Below are 18,125 nucleotides of genomic sequence, written 5' to 3' on the forward strand. Positions count from 1 at the left end.
CCCCAGAGCTTCCCATATTCAGAGGTGGGGGTCCACAGGGCCTGGCTAGAGTATACCTGCCCCATAAACTCAACACCTGTCACCAACTAAATGTCTACTCCGCAGGGAGCAGTTTCTCATCAGAAGCTGGCTGACCAGGACAATGTCTTTTATCCAATTTGCTTGGGAGACTGTGTCCACTCCCTCTCCTGCTTTTCATCAGCAGGGCATTGCTGTCCACAGAATTTCTACCCAAGTCAGCTTCTCTATGAAGCTCACAAACTAGTCAGAAAGATCTGTCTTCCCCAAAGTCTTCAGTCAAGCATGAAAAATTCAGTCATTTGGCTCATTCAGACTTTCCAGATGCCTGATATTGGGCAGGAGAGGCACGCTGCTGATGGATGGCACTTTTTTACCTTCTGCCCACGTGTTTGACATCGTGCAGACGGAGGCATTTGAAAAAGAAGATAGATTCGTTTTATTAATGAAAAAGTGTTGAAATAACACTGGAGAAAGTTTTGACAAGTCACACATGATCTCCACTGTTCTCATACAACCACCATCTCCACTTCTGCACATTTCCTTCCTGGTTTGGTTCACCTCAGATGTTATAGATATAATTGCAAATGCAATGCTCCTACCATTTGGTAATCTGATTCTTTCATTTATTATTTCATCATGCGTATGCTTCCTCTGTTTTCACGTTACCTTTGAAATAAGTGATCTTGATTTCATAGTAGTCCTTTGAAGTGGATATGCCATTTCCTTAGTAAAGTGATTAATGGTCTTTGGGTTAGCCTGCCCCATTCAAAACATTGCTCTGTGACCTTGGGAAAGTTAGCAATTTAACCTCCGGAGACTCAGTTTCTACATCTATAAAATGAAATCAGTACTAGTCCCTGAGGGATGTTGTCAGGGTTAAAATGAGATAATATGTTTGTATCAGTCAGCATAGGTTATATGTTGCATAACAAACAACCCCAAGTCTCAATGGTTTTAAAAAACAAAGGTTTAGTTCTTCCCCGTGTTACATGCGCATCATGGGTTAATTGGTGGCAGGAGGGGTTGTTGTTGCTGTGGCTCTGCTCACTGCTGTTACTTAGGGACTCAGAACCACAAAGCAACAATATGTCACCTGTTTACAACTCTCCTGACAGAATTACATGGCTCCACCCACCAACAAAGGGGAACAGAAGTACAAACTAACCTCATTAGAAAGGGGAACTAGAGCATTTGATGATTTCCACAACACCTGATTGGGGGATTATATATTATTATGCTTATTTCTACAACATATAATTAAAATGGAACCATACACGTAAAGTTCTTAGCACAGTGTCCCAAGAACACAGGGAGCTCTCATTAACTGTTAGACACTGTCATTAATGTTATTATTACTGTTGTTATTGTATTTTCCAACTTTTTTTCCCCAATTAAGGTAGTGCTTTGATGAATATCCTTCTGCAGAAGTTTTTTGCTCCTATTGAATAGTTACCTAAGAATTAATCATCGAAAGTAGCATTAAGTGCCTAAGCTTTCGGATCAGGCAGAGGAGGATTCAGATTCTGGCTCTGAAACTTAATAAATAGGGAACCAATGCCAGAAGGTATATGAAGTGAGGACTAATTCACTGCTTTGGTTTTGTTGTGTCATCTGATTTAAATATTTTTTTACCCGTAACATAATATCTTCCATTTGTGGTGATTAAAAATTTCTGATTTGTATTTTGAGGTAATGAATTTTTTGTTTTTTTATAATATGCCACACCCTCTACAACTAGTTTAATTTCCACCTTGTGAGCTAGTGTGTACAAACTATTCTGTGCATGATATTGGCCTTGCTGAATTCTTATTGGTTGAATGTACTTGAGGTCTGCCAGCTGGTGATGTCACTCACAAGAGCTGAGGCCGAATTTAAAGAACTGCTTTTGTGGAGACAAGACTGATGTGCACACTTTACATGGCAGGTAGCGTCACGGTCTCACCCTAGACCCAGGGTCTAGCCTGAGGCCCCAGCTTGCATAGTCTGCCTCAGGGTGGGTGGATTTGCTTCTGACTTTGAACAAGCTACTTAACAAATATGTGCCCTCATTCATCCCTCGGTAAAATAGACACGGTAACATCTTGACATCTAATAGATGCAATGAGCTTTATTTCCCTTCTCTTGCACAGAGACAAAGTATCTCTATGGCTTTTGCTAAGCACATTCATTTTGGAAAGAGGATGTTTGTAGATTTGCCTATTAAATATTGAGATCAGTGGTTCATAACCCTCAACATCTATCAGAATCACCTGGAGGAACTTAAAAAACACTGATGTCTGGATCCCACCCTGAGGCATTCTGACTTAATTGGGCAGGACCAGGAGAGGACAGGCCCAGATGTCTGCAGGACCAGGATAGGGCAGACCCAGGAGACGGCAGGACCAGATGAGGGTAGGCCCAGTAGAGGACAGGCCCAGGAGAGCCATGCCCAGGTGAGCGCAGGTTAGGAGTCTGCCCTCAGCTTGGCCAGCCCTATTCTGGGTTTGCCCTTTCCTGGTCCGGCCCTCCCTTGCTCCCTCCATCTCCTAGGCCTAACTTCTCCTGTTCCTGCCCTCTCATATTCCTGTCCTCACCAAGGCCTGCCCTCTCCGGTGTTTGCCCTCTCAGGGCCTGCTGTCAACTATGCCTGACCGCACATGGTCCTGCCCTCTTCTGGGCCTGCCCTCTCATGGGCTTGCCCTCTCCAGGGCCTGCCTGCTCCTGTGCCTGGCTTCTCCTGGGCCATCCCTCACCTGAGCCTGCCATCAACTGTGCCTAACCTTACCTGGGCCTGTCCTCTCCTGGGCCTGCCCTCTCCTGGGCCTGCCTTCTCATGGGCATTCCTTATCCCGGGCCTGCCCTCTACTGGGCTTGCCCTCTCCTGGGACTGCCATTTCCTGTTCTTGCCCTCAGTAGGTCCTGCCCTCCCCATGGCCTGCCTTCATCTGGTCCTGCCATCTCCTGGACCTGCCCTCACCTGGGTCTTTCCTCACCTAGTCCTGCCCTCTCCTGGGCCTCCCGTCTCTTGAATCTGCCCTCTCCTGTGAGTGCCCTCTCCTGGGCCTGCCCTAAGCTGGGCCTGCCCTCTCCTCGGCCTGCTGACTCCTAGGACTGCCCTCTCCTGGCATGCCAACTTCTGGGCCTGCCTTCACATGTTCCTGCCCTCTCCTGGGCCTGCCCTCAGTTGGTCCTCGCTCTCCTCTTCCTGTGCTCTCCTCGGCTTGCCTTCTGCTGTTTCTGCTCTCACCTGAGCATGCCCTCTCCTATCAGGCCCAGGAGAGGGCAGGCCCACATAAAGGCAGGAACAGGTGAGAGCAGCACCAGGTGAAGGCAGGCCCAGGTGAGGACAGGTGCAGGAGACGGCAGGCCTAGGAGAGGACAGACCAAGCTGAGGGCAGACCAGGTGATGGCAGGCCAAGGAAGGGCAGGACCAGATGCAGTCAGACCCAAGAGCGGGCAGGCACAAAAGAGGGCAGGCCCAAGTGAGGGCAGACCAGGAGAGGGCAGGATCAGGATAGGGCAGGACCAGGAGAGGGCCAGCCCAGGAGAGGGAAGACCTAGGAGTAGGCATGGCCAAGAGAGGGCTGGCCCAGTAGAGGGCAGGCTCAGGGGAGGGCAGTCCCAGGAGATGGCAGGCCCAGAGGTGGGCAGGCAAAAGATAGGGTTGGCCTAGGGGAGGGCAGGCCCAGGTTGGTAGGCTCATGTGTGGGCAGGTCCAGAAGAGGACAGGATCAGATCAGGGCAGGCCCAGGTGAGGGGAATCAGGAGTTGGTAAGCCCACATGAGGGCATGTGCAGCTAAGGTCAGAAACAGAAGAGGGCAGGCCCAGGAGAGAGCAGGACTAGGTGACGGCAGGCCCAGAAAAGGACAGGCCAACCTGAGGGCAGACCAAGTGACGCAGGCCACGGAGAGCACAGGCCCAGGTGCGGTCAGAACCAGCTGAGGGCAGTCCCAGGAGAGGGCAGGACCAGTTGAAGGGAGGACCAGGACAGGGCTGGCCCTGGAGTATGCAGGCCCATGCGAGCGTAGGGCCAGGATAGGACTGGCCCAGGAGGGCACAGGCCCACATGCCGTCAGGTCCAGGAGAAGGCAGGCTCAGGTGAGGGCAGGCCCAGAACAGGGCAGGAACACGTGAGAGCAGGCCTACAAGAGGGCAGGCCCAGGAGAGTGCAGGGCCAAGAGAGGGCAGGCCCAGGTGAGGAGAGGCCCAGGAGATGTCAGGCACAGGGGAGGGAATGCCCAGGAGAGGGCTGGTCCTGCAGAGGACAGGGCCAGGTTAGGGGAGGCCCAGACAAGGCTGGCCCAGGAGATGATAGTCCTAGAAGAGTGCAGACCCCAGTGAGTGCAGGTCCATGATAGGAATGGCCCAGCTGAGCAAAGGCTCACATGAGTTGAGATCCAGGTGAAGCCAGGCTCAGGAGATGGCAGGCACATAAGAGGGCAGGCCCAGATGACTGCAGACCCAGGGGAGGTCAGGCACAGGGGAGGGAATGCCCAGGAGTGCACTGGCCCTGGAGAGGACGGGACCAGGTGAGGGGAGGCCGAGGACCAGGGCTGGCCCAGGAGAGCAAAGGCCCACATGCGGTCAGGTCCAGGTGAAGGCAGGCTCAGCACAGGGTAGGACCAGTATAGGGCAGGCCCAGGGGAGGGCAGGACCAGGTGAGCGCATGTTAGGATTCCGCCCTCAGCTTGGCCTGACCTATTCTGGGTTTGCCCTCTCCTGGTCCGGCCCTCACTTGGTCCTGCTGTCTCCTAGGCCTAACTTCTCCTGGTCCTGCCCTCTCATATTCCTGTCCTCACCAAGGCCTGCCCTCACCTCGGTGTGCCCTCTGCTGTGCTTGCCGTCTCGTGGGTCTGCCCTCACCTTGTCCTGCCCTCCAACTGGCCCTGCCTCTCCTGGGCCTGATTCGAGAGGGCATGCTCAGGTGAGAGCAGAAACAGCAGAAGGCAAGCTGAGGAGAGCGCAGGAAGAGGAGAGCGAAGGACCAGTTGAGGGCAGGCCCAGGAGAGGGCAGGACCATGTGAAGGCAGGCTCAGAAGATGGCATGCCAGGAGAGGGCAGTCCTAGGAGTCAGCAGGCCGAGGAGAGGGCAGGCCAGGTGAGGTCAGGCCCAGGAGAGGGCAGGACCAGATGAGGGCAAGAACAGGAAATGGCAGTCCCAGGAGAGGGCAGGACCAGAATAAGGAAGGCCCATGAGAGGGCAGGACCAGGTGAGGGCAGGCTCAGGTGAGGTTAGGCACAATTGAGGGCAGGCTGAGGTGAGGGAAGGCCCAGGAGAAGCCAGGCACAGGAGCAGGCAGGACCCTCTCTTGGTCCTGCACACTCTTGGTCCTGCCATCCCCTGGTCCTGCCCTCTCCTGGGCCTGCCCTCTCCTGGGCCTGCCCTATAGTGGTCCTACCCTGTGCTGAGCCTGCCTTCACCTGGACCTGACCTCATGTGGACCTTTGCTCTCCTGGGCCAGCCCTGTCTTGGGCCACCCCTCACATGGTCCTGTCCTCACCAGGGCCAGCCCACTCCTGGGCATTTCCTCCCCCGTGCCTGACCTGCCCTGGACCTGCACTCAACTGGGCCGGCCCTCTCCTGGGACTGTCATCTCCTGAGCCTGCCTTCATCTGGACCTGACCACATGTGGGCCTTTGTTCTCCTGGGCCATCCGTATCCTGGGCCTGCGCTCACCTGGGCCTGCACTCTCCAGGGCCAGCCTTCTCCTGGGCATTCCCTCCACTATGCCTGACCTCCCCTGGGCCTCTCCTCACCTGGGCCATCCCACAACTTGTCCTCCCGTCACCTGGTCCTGTCCTGTCCAGGGCCAGTGCTTTCCTAGGCATTCCCTCCCCTGTGCCTGCCCTCACCTGGGCCTCTCCTCACCTGGGCCTGAACTCTCCTGGTCCTACACTCTCCTGAGTCTGCCTTCACCTGTACCTGACCTCATGTGGGACTGCACTGTTCTTGGCCAGCCCTCTCCTCGGCCAGCCTTCACCTGGTCCTGCCTTCTACTGTGCATGCCCTCTTCTGATGCTACCTTCAACTGGATTTGACGTCTTGTGGGTCTTTGCTCTCCTGGGCCAGCCGTTTCCTGGGCATTCCCTCACCTGTGCCTGACCTCCCCTGCGCCTGCATTCATCTGGTCAGGCCTGGTGGAGATTTGGACTGTGTCAGCAGTAAACAACTCGGGGGAAGTGAGGCAATTATTAACTCCAGAAAAAACAAAAAGTTGTACAAACGTAATCATAGTACACTATGTGGCTAAGCTGTGAATAGCAATCACTTAGAATGTAAATACTGTATACTAATTTTATTCAAGTTCTTTTTTTTTTAATTGAAGTATAGTCAGTTTACAATGTGTGTCAGTTTCTGGAGTACAGCATAATAGTTCATTTATATGTATACATACATACATTCATTTTCATATTCTTTTTCATTCTAGGTTATTGTAAGATATTGAATATGGTTTCCTGTGCTATACAGTAAGAACTTGTTTATTTTATTGTATCCTAATTTTTAAATGATGATAGAAATACATTGGGAAGATAAAGGGAAGAAAAGGTACGTGTTGATTCAGATGAAGGGCAGTGTAAGGGAGTTAAAACTTCACTTAGAAATCAATAATAAGAGCGGCGGCGGGATGGGCGGCGGGGCCGCGGGTTAGTCGCCGGGGCGCCGGCTCCACGCGTGCGCAGTGTGCCTCCCGCGCGTGCGCAGTGTGCCTCCCGCGCGTGCGCAGTGTGCCTCCCGCGCGTGCGCAGTGTGCCTCCCGCGCGTGCGCAGTGTGCCTCCCGCGCGTGCGCAGTGTGCCTCCCGCGCGTGCGCAGTGTGCCTCCCGCGCCGCCTATCCCGGCGCACACCACGCGTCCGCGGCCTCCGGAGCAATCGGGAGGCAGCCGGCGAGCCGACGGTGGGCCGGGCCTGCTCTCTGGGAGGAGGAAGAGGGGCCGCCGTGCCGGTCCCCAGAGCCCCGCAGCCCCGCAGCCTGCCCCGCCGGCAGGAGAAGCTGAGGGCCGCCGCCGCTCCGCCCGGCGCCGCCGCCATGGCTGCCATGATGGGTCGGAAGTGAGCCTGCGGACGACGGTGCCGGCGCGGGCGCTGCCCGCGGGGTCCCCGACGCCCCGAACACCCCCGCCGGGGAGCCTCGGCCCCCGCGAGCCCTGTGAACCCGGGGCGGCCCGCGTCCTCCAAGCCTGAGCAACGGGGAGTGGCTCCCGGCCTCCGGCCCCGGCGCCGAATTAGATGGTGGACCCGGCGGAGTGCAACAGCAAAGTGATGTGTCGCTTCAGACCTCTCAAAGAGTCCGAGGTGACCCGCAGCGACAAGTACCTCGCGAAGTTTCAGGGAGAGGACACGATGATGATCGCGGTGAGTGCCCGCGCCCCCGGCCGGCTGCGCCCGGAGTTCGGGGAAGTGGGGAGGGGGGCCGGGAAGGAGCAGGGGTCCCCGGCCTCCCAGGGGGTCCGGCGCCCCCCACCCCAGCCTGCAGGCGGGGGACGCAGTCGCGGGCTCGGTCCGGGGCACTCCCGCACCCGAGGCGCCGGGGGCGCCGTCCGGGAGCGCAGCCACTGGTGAGGATGCTGCCGGAGTTTAGGGCTCCCCCCGGGTTTGCCGAGCGTGAGATAGGCAAGATCAGACCCCGGCCTGGGACTTGGAGCTCTGAGGCCAGCCCTTCTGTGCCTTAAACAGTCACGATGCTTGGTCTTAGGGAAAGTGAGCCGTGTTGAACCCTATGGTTCCCCCCGTGGGAGGAGGAAAACTACCAAACGGCCGCAGTCGTCCCTGTACCTTCTGCCAGCCTGCCCTTTGACTTTACAATTGCAAATGGCGAATCGAGGGCTGTAAAAAAGAAATGGTGAGGTTTCTTTTGAAATAGGGGCGGTCAATTTTGTTTAATCTTCCAGCGGACCTAGGCTGTTCACATCGGGCTGACTAAGTAAGTGCCCAGGGAGACTCACTGTCTCATTCTCACTGGGTTTTAAGGGGTAACCGTCTCGGAAAGACTGTTAACTTTTTGTGCGTACATCAAAGTATTATAAAGCCAAGCTTTAAAAAAAAAAAAAAAAAGGTAAGGTTTGACCAGTGGGCTAGGTATCTTGTATTAGGTTCTTACATCTACAGTTAAGATCTACCTTGAAGAAAGTTGACTTTGATAGTCCCGAGGATGGTGAGAGATTGTCCTTGTAGTATAAAACATAACGTGACTGGAGTTGGCTGATCATTGTCAGGGAGACCAGAAAGTAAAATTGATACATATATTTTTTTTTTTTGAGGTCTGATCTTCAGTATTGAAAGGTCTCTAAAAAGGATATGACCAGTTCAACGAGATTAAAATGAATAGTAAGATACTGCCTGCAGAACAGTGGATTGTGACTAGAAATTAAATTCTTTTTCTCGGTAATGCCATTTGGCAGAACGTGTAAGACAGCACTGAAGTTCTTTAGAGTTTATGTGAAAGTTTCCAAAGTTCAGCTCTAGAAAATGAATGTCACAGCTCCACGTTTGCTCAGTTGGATTTTGGCAAACAAATCATTAGTTACCAAATGCCAGCTACCACTGTGTGAGGACTGTCAGGCTGGTTCTTTGTTAACAAGCCCACCAAAAAACTCTTGCTATAAATGACATTATGATGAGGCCAAAAAGTTAAACACAAAAATCGTCATCCTTTTCCTCTAGGAGGATGCATTTTACATGGAATCAGAGGAAGCATGCGAGGCCTGGGTTGTAAGTTGGCAAACAGGAGGCTACTAGTTTCTTACAGAGTTTTTGTGATCACTCAGCCTCAACAGTGGTGGACACATCAAAGCTGGTTTTCTTATTCAGACTTGATTAAGAGTGTCTTCTTTCTCCAGAATTTGTGCATTTACACAAATCTATAAGCATTATCAAGATTTATTTGTTGGAATGGTACAATTTAGGATTCACAATATGTTTTACAAGATTAGGTTAGAAAGTAACCTTCTGATGCAGGCCAAATGTGACATGAAATATGAGGAAAGAGTTGATAGGAAAGAAAGAATTACCACAGGAAGCACAGTTATTCTAGGTTGTTTCCTTTGGATGAAGTTATTTTAAGTTTCTTATATAGTTTTCCTTAGTAATATAAGTAAGTTTAAGTGATAATATTAGGAATCATAGAAAAGTGATTGAGTCATGCATCAGTAATGAACAGGTAAGTTGGCCTTTAGATAAACTGGTAAGCATTTTCTCTGTTTGTTTTTTTTTTCTTTTTAAGTGTAAGCAAAAATACATTACAGCTCTGATATAGCTTTAAAAAAATGTAAGGCAGCATGTTTAGTTCATTACTTCCGAAACTGGTCTTTTGCGTTAGAGTATGTCATTACTCTGAGGTCTCATTTTTTCCCCCCAGTTTTAAAAAAATGCATTATTTTAATTTTTAAGAAGCTGTCTCGGAATTTTTACGGATATCAAGGAGGAGCAGAATTAGAAAATATCTAGGTTAAAGTGTATCTAGGTTTGTTTTGTTCATTTTGCTGGATCCTGATCCTGATTCAAGGTAAATAACTTAAGAAGGAATTGCTGTGATGCAGCATTTAAAACTGAATTGTTTTAAACGATTTTAAAACATTTTTTATATAGCCTTCTGGTTAAATCAAAATTTAAAGAATAAATATTTTAGTTTACAGTGTTATTGAACTCTAAGTATAATTAGTGCTCATGTAGAAAATAATTTTTAAGGATTCTGATTTTCATCTAAGTTCAGTTTCCGGTACTTTGTCCAGACTTTTTTCCTGTTACTCATTTAATGAGTGATTTTAATATAATATAACCCCATGGCAGGCAAATCTTGTAATCTTATAATGTTTCTCTGTGTATTGCAGCCTTTGTGCAGATGCTCTTTTGTAATTTAGTGCTTGGTGAAATGTAAGTATTACATATTGAATGAAATAAATGCATTATTTTTTGAAGATCTTTAAATGACACAAATAGAATATTTGCTTGGATAAGCAAACCTGTTATCCACAAAAGAAGGGAAGACCTTTTTAAAGAAGAGAAATGCCTTATGTAGTTCAAATGAGCTTGCTGAAAACACCAGGGAAAAAAAACTGAAAACATTACCCCTGTATCTGTTTATGCATCAGAAAAGTGGAACAGGCACATTTGCATCGTTAAGTAGCTTTACTAATCGTCGTTCCTTATATGGTGTACACTGCGGCGGCTGCCAGAACCAAGAACAGGTCGTTGTAGTTGATTGAAATTAGACCCAGTTCCCTACCTACAACAGCACAACACAATTGCCCCTTTCAAGCGAGTGGTTTGGTGTTTTATCCTAATTACCTTAAATATAAAAACTGAAAGAGGAGCCACCATCACAGCCCTTTACACCTGTGGAACGTTAGGCCTCAGTCAGTGTCTCCACCCATGTGGTGTATGATCTGAAAATGACTATTCAGAATTCCAGAGAAAAACATATTCCTGCCAGAAGAGTGTCCTTTGTAACCAGCTTTGGTGTTCAGCCTGATGCATGCAGATTCAAGCAGGAATCATTTCACTTATTCCTGTTTGGTTTTGTCCCCTTGAAGCCTAAGTCAGATGTGAATGCATCTTGTGACTTGGAGTGTCTTTGAAGATGTATAAGAGTAAAGGCTGTATAACGTACATTTCAAAGCCGAGAACCAGGTTTTTAAGACATAGATGTCCAGATTGTGAGTTTTCTTTTGTTTAATTTATTTGAAGGATTATTAGTTAAGGGGTGTGTCTTAATTATAGACGGTTAGAAATAGTTTTGTTTCACAAGTCTTATTTTTCATCCCAGGAAGCCAGGATCAACTAGTAACTTTATAGTTAGATCTCTACTCAAAACGTTTGCCTTACTTAAGAAAATTATTTTAGTCTTAGAATTCAAATAAGACTAATTTGTCAGCTTTATGCCAAGCACTTAATTTTTTAACAGTGATACATACCTTAAAAATCACTCTATCCCAGTGTAGTTATTTTTATGTTTGCATGATCATCCTCTTACCTGAATAAGGTTAATGGTGTTTGCATATTTGTTATGAAGTGATGCTTCTGGTAAACAGCTGCAGAACGTGCTTTTGAGGAGGCTTCACTGTGACATTATTTTGAGCATCTCTCTTTCTAAATGGTTTATGAGCACTGTTTTTTTATTGATGTAAAAATGAAGGCAGGACTTCAGTAGTGTTTGTTCTTTTTATTCTTTAAACGTTTACTTTCGTGAAATATTATCTGACTTATTTTGGAGGGATGCAGTGGTCATACTATTACCTATTTTTTATTGATTAACTTGTTTCTTGCAAGCAAAGTTAGAGTTAATGGTGAGGCCTTTAGCGCTAGGGGCTGTCTCCATTCAGTTCAGTTGACATCACTCGATCACATACACTAGATCCCAGTATGTATCTGCTTAGCTTAGTGGTATAGACCCCACCCAGCCTTCTCCTCTGTTATTATTTGAACCCTACACTCTGTACTAATGAAGTATCATTTCTGAAACTACATTATTCATTCCCAGTATCTGATACCTTGTAGATGCTAAGTAAATGTTTGCCGGGTAGATGAAAAGGGAAAATTACTTCTTGCGTAGAAAGCGTATTAGCACGGTTTAACTCCTTCATTTGGATTACGCTCGGGTTTGTGTCCAGAATTGCTTAGCATGAACACATTTTGTACAATCCGTAAAACAAGAGATTGTCTTTTATCAGCCACACCTGTAGACTTGAATGTTAATGTCTCAGAATCTTAGCAGAGGGACCCTTTTCTGTATGTTGTAGCCAGAGAATAATCAGCCTACTTTTAATTGATGTCAAAGTGAGGTCATCTGAGTATGTCCTTCAGGAACGCTTTCAGCTGCAGAGGGAAAACAAACAACTAATGGTGGTCTAAACAAATAAGAGGTTCTTTTCTTGCCCAGAAAGCCTGGGGATGAGCCTTTAGTTCCACTTGCTGACGCTGTCACCCTCCATCATCCTTAGCTACTGACTTTTCATGATATATTTGTCACATTTGCAAGATGGATGCTTCCGTTCCAGACATTCATTCCAGAAAGGAGAAAGGGCAGCTTCAGCTGAGATGGTCCTTTAATCAGAAGAACAAACCCTTCTCTGAACCTCCCTGCAGACCATCCCTTATGTCACAGTGTCTAGACCTGGGCCACGGGGCCCCTGGTTGCAAGGAGACTCCACTGGTGGGCGGTTAGCTTCCAGCCCGTCCAGTGGGAGGTGGCAGGGGCATCGGGAACACAGCCCTTTGAGGGGGGTTTGCTTCGTTGTTGCTGTTGCTCCAAGCTTTGGGAGGGGAATTGTGGGGTATAGTTTCTGAAAAGTACAGTCTTTTTTCACTAAGACCTAGGAGTATTCTGGAATATTGAGTTGTTTTGGGGCCATGATTGTATTTTATTTTAAGGTCCAGCTTTCTCCCTTTCCTTTGGAAGAGACTAGAGTGCAGGCATACGTTTGCTTTCACTATCGAGACACCCCCTCCCCCGCTTCCCTCTCTCATCTTGAGATGTCTACATTCTCTCTTAGATTGCTAGCTTGTCCCTGCCAGCACTTAAACCTGCTTGGGTCTTGCCCGTCGTAAAAAATACCTTTCTTCCACCCAGATTTCTGCTCTACTTAGTTACCTCCTAGTCTTTTTTCAACTCTTTCCAATCGGACCTTTGTCATTGGGTACTTTTCAGTTTCCTCTTGACGTCTCAGCTGTATGTGACATAATCACTTCCTCCTTGAAAATTCTTCTTTGACTTGTGTGGACGTTGTACTCTGATTTCTTTCATTTCATGCCTCTGGCTCCTTCTCAGGCTACATCAGCAGTTCTCTAAATGTGTCCCTGAAATGGGAGTCCGCAAGATCCTTTTAGGGGCCCGCAAGATCAAAACTTTTCAAAATAATACTGATACTATTTCACTGTGTTGGCATATAATCTTTGCTCCTTTATTTCAAACTTAACTCCCTTTGATTTCTTGAGTGCTGCAAGCTCCTTTCAGCCTTAAGACCTTTAAGCATCCTGTTCCCAATTCCTGGATGACTTCTCCCCACTCACCCTCCCCTCTTGACTAACAAGGAAGAGAGTGACAGTGAGCTGGGCGCTTCTTGTTCTTCAGTTCTTTGCCGGCCCTTCTCCAGAGTGTTTCTCTGGCACCCTTCCGCTCCCCAACCCCGGCTGTCCTGTTGGGGACTCTCAGCACTCCCTCAGCGCAGTGCCTGAGTCGGCGTTCTCGTCACTTGGTTGCTTGTCTGACGTCCGCCCGCTATTACTTACGCTCCACTGACAGGTGGAGTGCGTGGGCCTTGGCCCTCATTCTGGCATGGTGTCCAGCATCATGGGCACTCCATAAATACCTGGTAAATGGGTGAAATGATTGAAAAGCTGTTGCAGTAGACTGAAAAGCTGAAGGGAATAGTGGAAGGAGCCTTGAACCAAAAGACAGGAGATTTGGCTTTGAATTTTAAATTTGTCATTAACAACTTTTGGACCTTTGGGGATTCGAGTTCCTCATCTGCAAGATGAAATTGGTTTTGAAAATAGACTCTCAATACCTGCCAGAAAAGACACCCAATAAATAAAAATTCACTCAGCAGTGTGAGTGCCTACCACAGCAGTGCTAATTACTGTGCTTTGCCCTGGAAAGACACCAAGGACGAACACACACATTCTTGGTTTTGTGGAGTTTATTCTCGTGGATTTGTGTTTGGGCCCTAAGGTCCTTTCCGCAGAGATTCTATATGTGAAGTGATGCGTATAGTAAGTATCCTATTTTTAAGGTTCAGTGTATGATGACTTCTTTGAAGGAGCTTAGAAGTGTCTATTCACGTTGCACTGTGTAGTTGAAACCCTCGTCTCTGTTTTTCAGTCCAAGCCTTATGCATTTGACCGGGTGTTCCAGTCAAACACGTCTCAAGAGCAAGTGTATAATGACTGTGCGAAGAAGATTGTTAAAGGTAAGCATGTTGAACCTGCTGGGTTGTCCCAGCGATAAGTAGTTTGTGGTCTTTCCAACGTCCTTTTTCATTTTACTCTCCCTTTCTTTTTAGTTAATTGTGAAAGTTGTTTAAATAATGAGAAGGTCGAATACAATTAGTAAGCTTGCTGCTCTCATTGCATGAACTAATTTATGTGCAACACCTAGCGAAGGGTGTTAAGAAAATTGTAGTGTCACACACGTGTACTTGGAAGGTGCCAGATACTAGACGTGCCCAGCAGAGGTTCTCAGGTGGCAGTGCTAGAAATACAGCAGCAGGAGGGTGGAAACAAGATGGCCGGACGAGTTTCTGCGAAGTGGTAGGAGACGGCGGCCTGCCCTCCTCCCGTTCCGCTGTGATTCCTTCCCCAGGGACTGGGCTTGTCAGTCAAATGAGAAACCTCTGAGGAATTTAACAAGGGTGAGAAAAGTGTGTGCGTTCCAGTTATAAGTACTGGTAACTTATACTAATGTATTTTTCAGGTTTATATTTTCTGAAAGCCCAGAACCCTAGAGCTGAGAGGGTGTTAGTGGTTATCTGGACTTACTTCCAGTTACTCCAGAAATATCTTAAGTCAGAGGGATCTTACGATAAAATAGACATTACTTTGTGAGATGATTTATACCGCTTCTTTTGACAGTTCTGACTGCTAAAAAGTACTTCTTAGATTGAGGCAAAAATCTGTCTTGTAGTGTCCACCAGGATAGAGGGGTTGGGCTTCAGTGTGCAAGTGGAGAGGTCAGGGCTGAGTAGGAGCACGGGCACTGCATCCAGTAAGAGGAGAAAAAGTAGAGTTTATGGATACAAATAGGTCCATGCATGTGACGGAAGGAAAATGTACATGTTCTTTGGCAAGGTTGGCATGTTACAGTCTCAGTGGGGTCAGAGTCTTGTTGGAGTTGGGGTACGAGAAGGAATAAACGGACGTGGGTTCTTGATGTTAGGCAGGCCGTGCAGTTAGTGATGGGAAGGTCTAGAGAGTGACCGTGGAGCTGGCATCTGAAGGAGTAAAGGACAAGATTGTGGAGAGAATCAGGTCGAGGGTCTGAGGGGCCAGGGTGTCATGTAGCAGTGGGGTCATCTACTGCCTGGACGATGAAACGGCCAGCATGACAACTGGAATGGAACTGGCGAGAGCGGACCGGAGGGAGAATTACACGTGATTCTGTACATGATCTCGAGAAAGGGAGGCGGGCAGTGTCGTCCTGTGTTGTGAGCCTGACGGAGCCGTCCAGTGGCTCTGTGCATCCTGGAGCGTGATGGTACGACGTTCTTTGATTCATTGTGCTTTTGTCATCGGTACAGCCTGAGATTACTTCAGCTTTTTTAGTAATACAGAGTTACTGATACATGAATTTGAGGGCAGTTTAAATGTACAAATCCTTTTCACATCTGCTGCAGCCGGGGTTACACCCCAGTCCACACTTGACTACTGAGTGCAAGCCTTTAAAGTGTAGGTTCCATCATGTTCCTTTTAGCTCATGCTCATATTTTGAGTTTTGCTTTTACAGTTGTCTTACGAGGAATCTAAGTGGCTATCAGCATGTTTTGATAAGTCTATTATGGCGTCAAGGATATTTAAGTGTTCTTTTAAGGTTTTTATTTAAGGACACTGAATAAGGTTGTTGGTGATTATTAGATCACATTGAGTATTCAGCTGACATCAGAGTCTCTTACTGTCCAGTCGTCTATACTTCTTAGCTTGTCAACATATCCATAAGAAAACGATGAAAAACTTGAATCCTTTTGTGAAATCATGGTGCATGACTCTCGTATTCCCCAAAGTACCAGTTGAGTGATCCAAGCAGACAATGGGGTTAGCTTTTCCTTAGTGAAATTTTGGTATATTTGTCTGAGGTTCCCAGAATCTATCATTTTTCACTTTTTGAAAACGAGTATAACATTTACAAGTTAGTCATCTTTTGTTACCTCCGTTCTCTGTGGCTTCTGTGAAATTTTTATCCGTGGGATGTAATCCTCTGACAACTAGGAACTTGGGCTCATTTAGAAACGTTCTTTGGGCGTCCGGCCCACCTCAACCCCGAAGTCGGCCCAGCGGTGTTTTTCCCGTTGTTCCATTTTGAGGAGAATGGTGTAGATGGTAATACATCATTAGTTAACATTTTTTGGTCTCTTCTAGGCAGTGCAGGTCTTACTCATGCTTCTTTTTCTGAATATTTTTAAAGCTCTCTTTAGGGCCTTAGTTTTTTCTTTGTTTTTGTTTTGTTTTGTTTTGTTTTTGTAAGACTCGCTGCTCCCGGGCTTTTTCTTTTCTCATGTTGTTCCAGTGGTTTTTTTTACCTTATTTGTACGTCTTCAGATGGTTTCTCAGCAACCACCTCACACCTTCCTTCCTCAGAACTCTGAAATCTGTTGTCCTGAAGTCCAGGGTGCTTATTTCTGCTGCCTTTTGTTCTGTTTCAGGTGACATCATTTCTAAGATGACATCATTCTTGTTGTGAAATTTCCCTCTCAGCATTTTGGTCCCTTTTACTTCACCAGCAGATTCCTGTTTCACTGTTTGGAGCTGGTTCTGAGTCGCGGCTCCCTTCTGTGCAGCACGGTTAAGCCCAGGCTCTGGGATCAGACGGACCTAGATTGAGGTCTCGGGTCTTCCACTTTCTGGCTTTGTGACTTTTACAGTCACCTAACCTTTCTAGTCTCTGTTTCCTCTTCTGCAGAATAAGGGTACTGTGAGGATTTTAAAAGATGATTCGTGAAAAGGTGCTTTACCCAGGACCTGGTATGACCTAAGTATGTAACAGGTGTCAACTGCTGCTTGTGGCCTCTGTTTTCTAAGAAAGGAAATGGTTTTCTTAGTTTGATCAACCATAATCGTACTTGGGATAGCTCTCAGCCTAATTTTCACTCTGCAAAATTAGACTTCAGGTGCTGTTACAGTAGAAGGTGGCCGTCTGTCTGTCTGCAGGTTCTGTGCCAGCTTTGCCATTCGTAGAAAAGTATCTGGCTGACTTTATCCTCTTAGCTTCACCCAAATGCTCTGCTGCTTTGGAGGGGCCTGGGTGTAGTAGCCAGCGGGACTTGCCCCGGGCAGGATGTGAGTGTGGCGGGGTTACCCATAAAGACATAGATTTAAGGAGAGTGATGGGGTGGGGGCTAGGTGAGGTGTGAGGACAGAAAAGCAATTAAAACTACGTGGCAAGTTGGACTTGGGCCCCTCGTTGGCATACAGAGCAAATAGGATGTGGTTAGAAACTGGTGGGCAAGGGTCGGCAAGATGGTGGGTGAGCTGGTATTTCTTCTGAGATGTGGGTTTGATGAGCGAGCTGCCAGGGATGAGCTGAGAGCAGCTCGTGTGCCCGGGGCCTGCCAGGCTCTGTGGCCGCTTTGTTTCAGATTCCCATAAAAGTACAGAACTTATATACAGGGCTAAGACTTCCTTTTCATAGACTGATTAGATAGTTTTTTTTTCTTTTGAACATGTTTTATCCACCTGTATTCTGTTTTGAAGTCTGAACCTGAGCGGTGTCTGTAAGTTGGTTTCCCTGGTATAAAGTAGGTGTCATTTATTCAGTGTTTGCTGGATGCCAGGTGTCATACCAGGCCTCCATAGGGTCCCCAGTTGCACAATAGCTTCCTGCCTGGGACTGTCTGCCACTGTATCCACCTTAATTTTTCCAGAGGTAGCCTGCCATACTGTGTCGTGGTTAAGAGCTTGTCTTCAGAGCCAAGACTGTCCTGGTTTGCATCCCAGCTCTGTCTTCCTAGCTGTGGAGCTATAGGCAGTTTATTTAACCTCTTCGTGCCTCAGTGTCCTCACCTGTAGAATGGGACTAAAATAGTACCTTGCATAGGGTCTTGTGAGGATTAGATACATTGATATATGAAAAATTATCAGAGCCTGGCACATTGCACGTTCTCAAATGTTAACAGTAATAATTTTATATGATGACTTCTCATTCTCACAGCCTTCCCCTAAGCAGGCATTTTCCTGATGAGGAAGCTGAAGTTCAGAGATGAAGGGACTTGTAGAAGGTGATAAGCCGCTGTCTCACTTGCTCAGTATGTTTCCTTGTTTACAAAGCATGAAAGAAGTAAGATGGCTGTAGTCCCACCTCTGTTTCTCACAAGAACAGCAAAAGTATGTTGTAAAAGGAGGGGGACACTTTAGAAAGATACTGTGCATTACAGTAATAGTCATTCACCAAGCATTTGAGGCCCTGCTGAGTGCCTGGCA

General features: G+C 47.6%; 1 protein-coding gene across 7 annotated transcripts in view; it reads left to right on the forward strand.

Moving 5' to 3' along the window:
* Nucleotides 1–6,830: 6,830 nt before the first annotated feature.
* LOC105096304 (kinesin-1 heavy chain) overlaps nucleotides 6,831–18,125 on the forward strand; it is a 45,857-nt gene continuing 34,562 nt past the window's right edge. For all 7 annotated transcript variants that reach the window (XM_064479428.1, XM_064479425.1, XM_064479429.1 and 4 more), the window contains exons 1-2: nucleotides 6,831–7,355; nucleotides 13,819–13,906. In XM_064479428.1, coding sequence (XP_064335498.1) covers nucleotides 7,230–7,355; nucleotides 13,819–13,906 — 214 coding nt within the window. In that variant the 5' untranslated portion in view covers nucleotides 6,831–7,229. The remainder of the gene's footprint in view (nucleotides 7,356–13,818; nucleotides 13,907–18,125) is intronic.

This window comes from Camelus dromedarius, chromosome 26 (genome assembly GCF_036321535.1).
Source record: "Camelus dromedarius isolate mCamDro1 chromosome 26, mCamDro1.pat, whole genome shotgun sequence".
NCBI lineage: Eukaryota > Metazoa > Chordata > Mammalia > Artiodactyla > Camelidae > Camelus > Camelus dromedarius.